Raw genomic sequence first — 14,061 nt, forward strand, 5'->3', positions numbered from 1 at the left:
ATCCCATAATCAGCTTCTAAACGCTGACACCATTGCATACACTAGCAAGATTTTACTGAAAGGACCCAAAGATAGCTGTCTCTTGTGAGACTATGCAGGGGCCTAGCAAACACAGGAGTGGATGTTCACAGTCAGCTATTGGATGTATCACAGGACTCCCAATGGAGGAGCTAGAGAAAGTACCCAAGGAGCTAAAGGGATCTGCAACCCTATAGTTGGAACAACATGATGAACTAACCAGTACCCCGGAGCTCTTGTCTCTAGCTGCATATGTATCGAAAGATGGCCTAGTCGGCCATCACTGGAAAGAGAGGCCCATTGGACTTGCAAACTTTATATGCCCCAATATAGGGGAATGCCAGGGCCAAAAGAATGGGAATGGGAGGGTAGGGAAGTGGGGGGCGGTATGGGGGACTTTTGGGATAGCATTGGAAATGTAATTGAGGAAAATATGTAATAATAAAAAAAAATAAATAAAATAGATAACCAATTTAAAAAAAAAAGAATAAAGTCTTAATTTGTTAAATTAATATAAACTGTTTCATTGAGGACAATCTTAAGTGAAACTAGCTTTTTAAAAGGCAGGGTAGGGGAGGGTATAGGGGACTTTCAGGATTGAATTTGAAATGTAAATGAAGAAAATATCTAGTAAGAATTGGAAAAAAGAAAACAAAAAAGCTGTATATAACAGTAAATAATATTCAGTGACTATACAATTTGAATTCACTTCCTCAGTTTATACTAAGCCACCATTACTTTTGTGGCATCAATGAAAATGTCAGTGTAGAGAGGAAAGCAAATAATGTGTTAATACTGTTAGTAAATTGGCCTTGTGAACTAACTACTACAAGGATTTCAGGAGCCTCCATTGATTCACACGATATAATCTAAACTGGTATGTTTCTAGGAAATATTCTATGCTAAAATGGTATGTGGTGAATGTTATTTCTTCCCTTTTTTTTTGTTTTTTGTTTGTTTGTTTTTTGTTGTTGTTGTTTTTCAAGACAGGGTTTCTCTGTGTAGCCCTGGCTGTCCTGGAACTCATTTTGTAGACCAGGCTGGCCTCAAACTCAGAAATCCACCTGCCTCTGCCTCCCAAGTGCTGGGATCAAAGGCAGCGCCACCACGCCCAGCTCCATACTTTTTATAGAGACAATATTATAGTGGTATCCTCAGCCAAAGAAATCTAATTTATTTTTTTTTTTTGTAAATTGACTACACGTACTTTTTTTCTGTATAAATAATTCATCCTGACTTTGAATTTCAGACTGTTTTTTGGACAAATAACAGTTTTTTTCTCTCTGATTCAAAATGAGAGCAGACTTCATAAAGACTTTTAAAGATAGAAGGGCCAAAATAATAATTTTCAAACAGCATTTACTTTTACTTATAGTGTGATACTGTCGCTGCAGTAAAACCAGTGCTTCCTAAGATATCCTGAAAACCAATGGTATTTGCCAAATACTCGTTTAAGTAATAACTTAGCAATAGGTAAATAATATTACTGTGGTTTAACTGAGGATGGCTTCTTTTTAAAATTAGTTTGGAACATTTAAATCTTGGATGATTTCATGGCTAAGAAGTATACAGCTCTGTTATTGAACACTTAGTGAGCAAGCACAGGGCCTGGGTTCCCTCCCCATTACTACAAATGAAAAGAACAGAAGGAGGGAAGGAGGAACAGAAAGAGAAAAACTGAGACACTTCAAATAAAAAAATACAAAATTTCATTATTTCCTAAAGTAAATCATACTGATATTGCTGGACTCCTACAGATGCATATCAGCGTTCAGCTGACATGCTCTCGGCACTCTAGGCTATCTTGATAATGCTTATCAAATGCCTAATCTCTATAGATATTTTAAGATTTATTTTTAATTTATATGTGTGCATGTTTTTCCTACATGTATGTTTGTGCACCATGTCTATTTCCTAGTGCACAGGGGATCAGAAGAGTCTTATCAGATTCCTTGTCATTGGAATCATGGAGATTGAGGAGCTGGGAACCAAACACAGGGCCTTGGAAAAGGAACAAGTGCTCTTAGGCACTGAACCATCTCTTCAGGTCCCTTTCTATGTAGATTTGTAGCCAGTTTCTTTCCTAGTTCTTTATTTTCTAGCTTTTCCATCTTTATATAGGCAGAGGCGGGGTCCTTTTTGCTTTGTTTTATTTTTGTCAAGGTTTTTGTAGTTGTTTGGTTTGGGTTGTTTTTGCTATTGACTTTCTTGATAGCAAAACAAAATTGTGAGATTTGAAAGATTTTATTTTCTTTCTAACATGTTAGACATCATACAATTAGTAGAATTATGCATATTTTGATACATTTATTAATTTAATTTATTTCTTCATCTCAGGGTCACCCATGCTTAATATGTAATGATAGTGAAGTGAAATATCCTCCCTGATGATTGTTATTGTCAGTTTCACAGAACCTTCCATTTCCCTATGATTATTTAATGTTCATAGAACTATATTTATCACTAAAGCTAAGTACCACTTCAAACTCAGCTGTCAGGAGTATTTTTTTAAATTGTTTTGAGCTTTGTTTTATTTTGGACAAGATATTTCAAGGCATTACGGCAGGCCTCGGATTTGAAAACCTTCTTCCTCAGTCCCCAACTTTAGTTATATGATGTATACTTCCATGTCTGGCTGTTACTATTGCATTCGTTTTCTTTTCACTGTGACAAAATGCCTGACAGCTCCCAGAATCTCTGGAAGAATGAGACTGACTGCATTAGGTTTCACATTCCTGGCTTCATGCAGTGGGATCTCAGGGCCACTTTGCAGATATTTCAACTCTACTACATATCTCTTGACAGCCTGTTTTTGGAATGTTGAAACAGCATTCTGGAAAACCATAACACTTAAACATTCTTCATCTCTACAAAACCAGTACTGTATAAAGAATGTCACGTTCTGCTGAAAACACAAAATATATTAGCCAGCTGCCTCTGATCACAGCAGCAGTGGCCTCGGAGCACCTACATAGCTGAACCTGAGAAAACATTTTTCCATGTGATCCCATTCTCAAAGGAGTGTCCTCAGAAATGATTTTTTAAAAAGAATTTACACCCTGGATCCTTTAACGAATTGGGTTTTAAAGGCACAGTGCCTTTCCTGTTATAGTATCAGATTAAATGGCCTTTAGCACAATTTCCCAAAGAATCCTTGTTTCCCTCTTAGAATCCATGAGCCTGATTTTCACCGTACATATTTCTGTCAGCATTCTGGTCTTCCTCATTCCCACCAGAATAGCCTGTTAAGTTTGTTTGCAACATTTAAGAGCTCTCTAGCCCACAATTCCAACCACTTCCATACTATCTCCTGCCAAATTTCCAAAATCATATAAAAACCATGGCCAATTTTATCACAGCAGTGACCTTCCACCCTGAGTACCAAATACCTGACAGAATCCATTTAAATGTCAAAGAATTTATTCTGACTCACAGTATAAGGAGATACAGTCCAGGAGATGGAAAAGGCATGGTAGCAGGGAAGCCATCCATAGTAGCATCTACAGCATGGTGGATCTGAAAACAAAGAACTTATGCCAAAAACTTGAGCCCAGGGACATCTTCATAGTGACTAACTTGCCACCTTGAGATAGGAAGTTACAAATCAGATTTGGCACCTAGAAAGGTATATTAAATTAGGTAGGTAGGTACATAGATAGGTAGAAAGATAGAGGAGGGGGTAGGGAGGTAGACAGACAGACAGACAGGTAGGTAGATTTCATTGTCTCCTTTTTTTTTTTTTTACTATAAAGAAGTAATGTATGGCAGTTATGGTGGCCCACATCTAAAATCCCAATATTTAGAAGACAAACACAGGAGCATCCTGAGCTTGAGACCAACCTGAACTTTATAATCCATGTACAGCCACCTAGTTGCTGCCCTATATGGTAAGACAAATGAGCAAGTAACAAAGAAATGATATGCACGCTTACTTTTTAAAATTCATAGAAAAATACTTTTTATAAAATTTCCTTCATAAGAAAACTTTTGTTGCAGGAAGTGCCTTTAATCCCAGAATTCGCAGGCTGAGGCAGTCAGATCTCTGAGATCAAGGTCACCCTAGTCTAGATAGAAAGATCCAGCCCAGCCACGGCTATAAAGTGAAACTTTGATTCAGAGGGAGACAGAGACAGAGAAAGACTTCAAGTTTAGCTATATGTCATTTTGTTTTTTTTCTGTGAACTCAATTATCTTTTAATGTACAGGTATTAATAGCGCAAGTTCTAGAATGTGACATACCTGACAATTGACCAATATCAATTCTTACATGTCACTTTGAAATTAAAGATATTTAAAGGAGATTGTACTTTTTATACCCTAGAGCCTTTGATGGGTGAAATCTTATCTTCACAGCACCTTTCCTAGTATCTAGTACTAGATATTTTTTTCTCCAGAACATAACACAACTAGCCTCTAGCATAGTTCTCTAACATATATATAGTAATAAAGTATGACATTTTATACTTAGTAATGTGCACATTTTTCCATCATGACACTTTGATATATCTTTTATACAATTTTGATTATTAATTCATAATCTGATTAATATATATAACAATTTTTTGCCAGTCTCTAGGTATTTTATTTATAATATAAATAAAATTATATATATTTATATGTAATATAAATAAAATAATTATATAAAAATTGTTCTGGGTAGTCTAAAAATTATTTTGTAGATTTCTCTTAATCAAATTTAGGACTTATGTTAATTCTAGGTTTTGTTGTAAGTATATGCAGAACTTTTAGACACAATTCCCATAATTCACATGAGTACCTAGAATAGTTCATTATATCTATATGAATACAGTTTAACAAAATATTAGAAAAACCATTGAGCATTTGCATTTATCTAACTTATTGGCAACATATAAAAATTATGAACTCAAAGTTATTTGAAAAAATATAATTATTGCACTAAGACACCAGATATTGAAAATAAGTTCTAGCCTGCAACTTTAAATTTTTCTGAGAACTAATAGAGTTGAATGTCTATATCTAAACATGAAGATTTAAATAGGTAAGCTTCTTCTGTCCCTCCTAGCCCACCAGTCATATTACTTTGGCCTAGTTCTAATACCGGCTAAATAAATGTTAATATTCTTAGTTCCTCTTAATCTCCAGTTAATACAGTGAAACTTAGCTTTATTTATTTTAACTTCTACATACTCTACCCTAATACATAAAATCAAAAGTTATCAATTGAAAATTTCACTTAATTGTTTCATTGAGGTCAAGGTTGTATCTGTTGAATGGAATTTTTAATTCTCTTGGTACTCCCTAGAATTTTTTGAAAATTTAAAGATAGGGAAATAAATTCTAGAAATAAAAGAAATGCTAAAACTACAAATGCTTGGTTTAGTTTTAGAAAATATCTTTGTCTCCCATATGTTTTAAAAAATATTTTCTTTGATATATATAAACATAGTAAACAAAAATGTTTTCTAAAACTAGGCTTTGTGACACAGGCCTGTCAAAAAACTCAGGGTTAGAAATGACCTGTTCAGAATTAATATTGCAATTTAATCTGATTCAATGTAAGTTCTCATTGGTATTTAATATAGTATATCTCAGTGAAACCATCCTTGTTTTGTTTTGTTTTGTTTTCGAGACAGGATTTCTCTGTGTAGCCCTGCCTGTCCTGGAACTCACTCTGTAGACCAGGCTGGCCTCAAATTTAGAAATCCTCCTGCCTCTGCCTCCCAAGTGCTGGGATTAAAGGACTGTGCTACCACCGCCCAGCTTCAATGAAACCATTCTTAAAACTTCATATTATAAAGTGATTGCTTTCCTAAAATTAGATATTTTGTGGCCCATATATCAAAATTATCAATTATTCATTCTATTTTAATTGAAGAAAAGGCACAGATGGAGAAATTCACTCAGTGAAAATTTCAGTGTTCATTTTGCATCAAACACTAAATTATAGGTTGACAATACAGTGATAATACAGCTGATTTGGATGTAAAACTTTACAGCAAGTCTGTTTAATAGTTTTTTAGAGCCCTTGTAGTCATGGAGTAAAAAGTAAGGTGATTGAAAATCAAGTAGAGGCCTTTCAAAAACAAATTCATGTAGTAAGGACAAATGAACAAAAGCACATCCTTACTAGAAACTGTCTAAAACTTTGAAACAACACAAATATTGCCATCATGTTCTTTGCTGTTTTAAATTATTGTCGGTATACTGCAATAGCAGTACCATGAGAATATGAAAGTGAGTGTCTGGATAGTATGTACAGGAAGACTCACTGAGGGGAAAAAGAGATAATGCAAAATTTTTGTTTAGTCAATCATCTCCTTTCTAGAAGTTTACAAAAGAGCTTATGAAAGGGACCAGACTGAACATCTATAACTCAAAACCCAAAAATCTAAAATACTAAAAGTCAGAAATATTGTATGTGATTGATATTTCATATTTCATATTTCAGAACATTTTTATTTCAAAATAGAGATATTAAATCAATAGTCTATATAGATGTTCAACCAATAGTCTATGCAGATATTCGATAATCTAAAGATCTCTAAATGTTTAAGTAATTCTGCTCCAAAGCACATTGAATAATGTTTATTCACCCTTTATAAACACAGTGCTTAACATCTCTCAAAAAGAATTAGCTTTATAGAAAAGTAGAATAAAAGTAGATGAGACTCTTAATGTTATGATAAAAAGTAAACCAATTCCTGATACTACTCTGCTGTGCTTTCTCTTTCTCATTAAAAAATAAATTTTCAAACTAACTATAAATTTCTTTCTTACTAGCCTATTACAATTCACTATTAAAATTTGACTAAAATAAATTAGAATATTTAGTTTCCAGTCTATTGATTTCTTGTAGAAGAGGCAGGTCACTCAGAAAAGCATCTGTCTTGAAAGCATGAGCATCTCAAGCTTCAAAAAAGAAAAATGCCAGGGCCTTGTTGTATAGACTTGAAGTCACAGCCATGGGGTGGTGATGGTATGTAGATCTCTTGGCCTTGCAGGGGAGTCAGACTATTCTACTTGGTGATTTCTATGGCAATGAAAGAGCTGTCTTAAAACCAATATTTTATGGCACTGAGGAACTGCTCCTGTTTTTATCCTACTGCCTTCGCATACACCCTTGAACACACAAACATACCTAAACATACAGTATGCCAATTTCACTTTTTCCTATTCTTTCTGAATTTTTTTCATCATAAGATACTATTATCTGTTTCTATAGTCACACAAATTCACATGAAACTTAAATTGCAAGCACTTCTATCTTTGAGAGCTGTGTTGATTCTGTAAAGACTCTTTTCTATAATAACTTCAAAGACTATGTTCATAAGATTGATTTCAAACACTAATAATTTCCTTTATAAAATCTCCATTTATTAATGAAAAGAAGAGGTCATAAATTTGAAGCAGAACAAGGAGAGATATATAGGAGTACTTCAAGGGAAGAGAGAGATGATGTAATTATAATCTCAAAAATAAAGAAAACCATATATCATCTCTGAGCTTTATGTACATTTCTCATATACAAATACTAACCAAGTACAACCCTACTAGCATCCAATAGCAGATGAGACTGGACGTGTATACTGTTAGATTTCTGTACTTATATTTGCATTTGTAATGGAAATAATTTAGACAAGACATTGATCTATAGATATAATAATAGGTAAAATGTGTTAGATGAAGCCAGGAATCATGTTACATACCTACAATTCTAGTACTTAAGAGGTTGAGGCAGGAGGATTCACAAATTGAAAACCAGATTAAGATATATAGAGCAAGTTCCAGTCCATACTGGTCTACACCGAAGATTCTGTCACAAACAAACAATCAAAACATAAATAGAAAAATACATAGTCATATATATTTATATGTGCATAGCCATCCTTTTCTAAGCACCCTTTTTCCAGCCCTGTGTATTTCGAGACCTGTTAAAGGACTATAACTTTAACAGTCAGCAGAAATCAAGAACTGTTTTAACCTTGAAGAGGACGCGTCATGCTGCCAACCTAATATGATGTTAAGATTTAGACAGAAAGGATACTGCAGAAAATTGTGATTTCTTGAGCTTCTAAATGTTTTTTAGAAACAGTGGGTCATTACATTCTACATTCTTATAGGACACTACCAGGAGGGTCTTTATAATCCAGGTTCTGTAATTCTCCATGTAAAGTTGAAAACAGCCTTTGGAGTAAGATGTTTTTTGAAATAAAAGAATATAAAGAAGAATGACTAGATGTTTGGAACTGATGAAATTCTTTCTCCACTGGGATTCTTCTCCTCTAAATGTTATTTCTAAATGTGGCAATTCTACTTCACAAAAAAAAAAAAAAAAGAATTGATTCTTTATCCTTCTGCTAAAACAGCTAATGATGAAAAATTTGTAAAAGCTATTCATTTCAAATGTTGATGTAATTCTTGTGTATAAAGATGATTGTGGTTTGTTTTTAGGGTTTTTTGGGGGGATGGCGTGTTTCTTTTGTGTTTGTTTGTTTGTTTCAAAATATAATACCATTTGCTCAATATTCCCCCAATAACCTATGTATGCTATTCTGGGACATCCTAACAGTACTCAATACCCTGCTTCCAGAAAAAAAAAAAAAGTAAAATTTGTAATATACTCAGTTATATTCTTTTCCTAAGGAGATTAACACCTAGGATTTATCATTTTGCAGATAGTTGTGCTATCTGCCAACACAGGATGAGCTAATCAGGTAACTTGTCCTATGCTGATTAGAATTGAAACTTCCTCCAAGTGAAGTACAGGAGTGAGGGTACAGTCACCTTTTCTGGATCTTGCTTACAAATTCTCCACTTATCAAGATTCTGTGTGTAATGGTGTGAACCAAGAAATTGTAAAATAGCAAATGAGTGAGTATGGGGGTGAGAGAGAGAGAGATTGAGACAAAGAGAGAGAGAGAGAAAGAGAGAATGTACTGTGTATGCATATATAAGCACAGTATCCCTGTGTAACTCAGTCTAGCCTCAAATCTGAGGTTATCCTGCTTACCCCAACCCCCTGAGAACTAAGATTGTAAATACACACCACCACACCAGGCTTTACTTACCCTGTTTTTTCTGAGAGAAGATTTCAGATGAAATAAGAAAAATCTTTGAAGGACTGAATATGTCTAACACTGGTCTGGCATTAAAATTTTCTGGTTGGCAGCATGATTGTTTAATTGGGAATCACAGTGACAGCTGAACCAGCTCTATGCTTGGGTTGACAAGCAAAGGAGCTTGACTGTCACCAGTCAGAACAATGTTTCTTGGGACTGATCTTTCCATTTAAAGCACACTCATGTTTCTTGTCATACCGTTGATGTTTCCTGATATTGCAGTAGAATAGACATTTAAACACTGAAAGAGAAAACATGCATAGGTATATTTGTAATTCTTTGTTTTTTGTAAGCTAAATGCAAATGTAACACTACTCCAGATACTGCTTCATCAGAAGTCCCCAAGATAACCAAAAGTAAGTGCCAATTTCCTCCTCTCAGGAATAGTGCCATACCAGAAACCAAACTCTAGAGATCTGTTTGCAGAGCATGTCATAGCGTCTGGGGTCAATAACTCCTTGGTCTTATGAGAGGAGCTTAAGTCAATTGATGTATTGCATGTACTGCTTACTAATGTGTAGAAAAAAATTTAAGTTCACTTTTTCTTTATTCTGTCTTTTTACCCATCTTCCCTCATTGTAGCAAATTAGACGGCCGGAGGCAAGCAAAGGAGTTGCTAGTAGAGTTGGATCCCTCAAAGTAAATATGTTTCTAACATTTTTTGGCAAGATTTTGTCTATAGCCTACACTTCTTCCTTTTTGGAGGGTGGAGGGAGGAAGGGGGCTTTTTCCATTTTTCACCATCCCATTTTTTATTTTAATATTTTTATTGGCTGTTGGGTCATATTTTTTTGTTTTGTTTTGTTTTCAGCTACACATAGAGCAACCAGCTGAAGGCAAGCTGCCAAATAACTAGCTTTGAAAGGCACCACAAACAAGAAAGGGCAACTGCCTCATTTCATGTGCCTGCAATTTGGGGCTCTAGAGTAAACCGTTCCTCTGACTGATGTCACTGATTATGTATTACGATTCCTCATAAACAGAAAACCTATATATTTTTAGAATGTCACCTCCAGTTTTAACATACTTTATAAAAAATATTGAATTTTATTTTAGAGTCATTACCAACTTAATTCATTCTAAAATGAAAATTATTGTGAGTGAATAACATACTGAATATATATCATGTTAAGAACTAGAATTGCTTTATGATGCCAGTATATTTGACCCATATACAGCTTTTAGTGTTAAAGCAGTCTTAGTGCCTTGGCTTTTGTTAACCTTTAAAAGTTACTGTAACATTAGGCCACCACAATAAATATTAACCCACTTTATACATAATCTACTAATACACAGTTAAGGTTTCTGATTTGATGATCCTCTTTGGTAATGGGTAAACGCTTCTTAGTCAATATATATTAGGCACGTCATTTGTTTATTTATTTAATTACATTTACTTAATTACTAGTTATTTATTAATTACAATAAAAAATTTAAAAATTTTACCCACAAATAATCACTATTTTAATGATGCCATCATAAATTCAAGTTAGAAAATTGTTAACTGTAAAAGTAGGTAAAAATTAAAGTTAACCATTATTTTTATATCTCAATCCCAAACAGCCTCAACAGTGGTAGCAACTAGTAAATTAGCAAAAATGCCAGATAATTTGGAGCACTGTAATGTCATAAAATTCATTAACTTTCGTAAAGCCTAATTAACTCTGTCATTTCAAATTTTTCCATAGCTCCAATTTACTTTAACAGTTTATAAAAGACAAATTTCTATTCTCTTTCCTGCCCTTGATTCTTCTGCCTTCTAAGTTTTACTTTTTTGTTGTTGATGAGTATGTGCAAACATGAATGCACATTGATGAACTGTGTTTGTATGTCTGTGTTCTTTATTAAGAAAAGCCATCCTTTCTGTTCTTTAACATTGCCTCATAGTAGATAACTCTTATATTTAAAGTTGCCTCTGTAAAGGATGGGACATGGTGATTGTGTGCTGATTTCAAAAATAGGATACTTAGTGTTATTCACTCAGTAAAATGTAGTGATATACCAATAGCACTCCTCACTGAATCATACTTTAACTTTGTCTGAAGGAGACAGTAAGTTTCTTGTGTACCCCATTGATTAGGACACTGATTCATCTAAGAAAGTGCAATACAGTATAAAGTTTTTAAAATAACTGGTAGCAAACTAAACTTAAAAATGGCATCTATAACTGTGGGTCCTGATGTAAGATAATTTGCATGTATGAGTGAATGTGTGTGTAACAGAAGTTCAGTTTTGAGATGTATAGAACTTAAAGTTATACTGTTTATATGTTTACATGTTTATAACTTTCACTATATGCTTAAGACTAACACTAAATTATAGCTCAGACAGTTTGTTTCAATATGGATGCAACCACAGACTGAACACAATACTTGGGGGAAACAGAAAATTATGTTTGTGCTATGTATCTTTTCAAGTAGAAAATTTTAGAAGAATTTCTGGATTATAAAAATAGTTGTAATATTTATTTAACTATTTTTAGTAGAAAAAGATTGTGTTTGAACTAAATAAAATGTTGGCTTCATAGTCACAAGTTTATAGAAAATGGTTATTCTTATGTTAAAGAAAAACAAAAGTAGTGAGAAATGTATAATGCTATGATCTTATTTTTAAAAGGAGAACTGAAAAGAAAACAAGTTGCTGTTTTGATTCAGGTTCTAACATTTTCTTGTAGCTCCATCAAAAGCTGGGGGAGCTCAGAAATCCCCTAGAAGTTCCTGTGAAAGGATATGCTCTCCAAGTAAATAAATGTATGATGTCACTTGTGAATGTTTCCCCATTAACATTTTCTGCTGACAGGTATTCAATATCGGCCTGGTTTGTCCTCTCATCTCCAGCTTTTCTTCTTCCTGTTTTACCTCTTTCTTTCCTTTTTAGCTCTGGCTTCATGCTCAAGTTTCTAAAATAAAAATTAAATTTGAAGTATAAAAGACCTGCAAGCTACACAACTAACATTACTGTTGATTTTATAACATTATGACCCAAATAAGAGCTTTTCAAAATCAGTACTGAAATAATGGCATACTTCTCAAAAGGCTTTTTCATGTGGTATTTATTTAGCGCTATTCACTTGACTTTGTATTTTGTCTGTTTCTGAATGTGTCAGCAAAATTAGAAAATAAGGTCTGTATCTAAGGAGTAAAGACAAGGTGATTCAATTTTAGTTTTCAAAGAAAATTGTGAATTTTTGACTGCTATGAATAATCTGACCAGTAGATACACGTGTGCAAAGTTAATAGACTTCTTTAAACTTCAATACCTTTGAAGTAATTATGACATGTTCTGATTCGAAAGAAAGTTAGCAGCAAACAGCTTTACCAGGAATGCTTTTATGTAGCATCTTATAAATGTGTGAACAAAGGGCCATATATGTATATGTATATCTTTTGAAAGCAAACGCTAGCTTAGAGACACTCAGTATTACACATGTGTCATATAGCCAATCACTAGCAACACCAATGCAGCAAATAATTAAAGTTTTAAAGTAGCCTTCTCTTTAAATGCATTTTTCAAAAATAATCATTTCTAAAATAAATATATAATTATGACAATTAAACTAAATTATTGTAAATATTTAATGCTTAATCCTGGCCTCCCTTCATAGGGCTTCTATAAATGTTTCTAGGAGACAAGCTCCTGGATTTATTTCTCCAGAGATTGCTCCCTTTCATTTAATTCATACTGCTATATTAATTTTGACATGAAAATAGAGAAAAAGTTAATTATCTTATATCTCAACTTATTTTTATCATATTCTATGTTATATGTATACATATTACATTCCTCATTATTGAAGTAAAGAATGTTTTCCTAATATCAGTTATTAACTTTTAAAAGCTAAACAGAGATAATCCAGTATCTCTTTGAGCCAGTTCTTCTTTCTCTGTGTATTATTACAATTATATGAATCTTCTATATGAACTCCTAAAATCTATGATACTGTCATTAATATAAAAATGTCAGTTTGAGTTTTCTGACTAAATTAATTTGAACATCACTACATAAAAAAATAAAAATATTCTCATATTATTAATAAAGTAAGTAATATGTACATTAGTAAATAATATATTTGTAGTCATATTTTTTGCAGATTAATCATGAGAAAAAATTTTCCTCCAACAAAACTAACACTACAAAGTTTAAATTTTCTAAGGAAGGTCTTCATGCTAAGGAGCTGGTATTAAGAATAAGATGAAGCACCAGCTCGCTGCCTGCTCCACCACAAGGAACTGTAAAACTTTGAGCTATGCCTAAATATAGCCCACCTTTTATGTATTGCTTTGTCTGGTATTTTTGGTCAAAAACATGATACATTTTTTTAACCTTACATTTATTGTTATTTAACAGCAAACAAGTTAACAATAAATAAGTTTAAATAACTTAAAAATTGGTATTTTACAAATTGTTTTAGGTCATGCACTTGGCATGTTACATTTTTCAACTACTACTCTTTTACATAATGAGAAATCTTCATTTTTTACTTTATTTGAGTTAAAAACACATTGCCTATTTTCTTAAAAATGGGATATATTATTTGAGAAATATCTCCTGAACTAACCTAGCTACCTAATGAGTAAGTCATTTGCCTCTGAAAAACTATTTTTAAAATAGTATCTTTGATTAGTGAATTTAGTGGATGAAACATGCAGATAAGCGGGGCAGTGTTAGCACACGCCTTTAATTCCAGCACTTGGGAGGCAGAGGCAGGCGGATTTCTGAGTTCGAGGCCAGCCTGGTCTACAGAGTGAGTTCCAGGACAGCCAGAGCTACACAGAGAAACCCTGTCTCGAAAAACCAAAAAAACAAACAAACAAACAAACAAAAAAAAAAACCATGCAGATAAATTTTAGGCAAATGTTCTGTTCTCTTCTCCTTTAATTCTTATTGTCTGTGTACATTATAAAATATGTTTTGCATATAAAGAAGCATTGCTTAAACAAAA

General features: G+C 33.3%; 1 protein-coding gene across 16 annotated transcripts in view; it reads left to right on the forward strand.

Annotated features, from left to right (window-relative positions):
• The window catches only part of Gphn (gephyrin), a 460,638-nt gene that overhangs the window by 289,716 nt on the left and 156,861 nt on the right, over positions 1-14,061 (forward strand). For 12 of the 16 annotated variants that reach the window (XM_029484276.2, XM_085830493.1, XM_029484278.2 and 9 more), the window contains one exon: positions 9,702-9,758. The exons of the other annotated variants lie outside the window; for them this stretch is intronic. In XM_029484276.2, the coding sequence (XP_029340136.1) occupies positions 9,702-9,758 (57 nt within the window). The remainder of the gene's footprint in view (positions 1-9,701; positions 9,759-14,061) is intronic. 16 annotated transcript variants of the gene reach the window in all.

The sequence above is a fragment of the Mus caroli genome, unplaced genomic scaffold (assembly GCF_978045245.1).
Source record: "Mus caroli unplaced genomic scaffold, Mus_caroli_1 scaffold_14, whole genome shotgun sequence".
Classification (NCBI taxonomy): domain Eukaryota; kingdom Metazoa; phylum Chordata; class Mammalia; order Rodentia; family Muridae; genus Mus; species Mus caroli.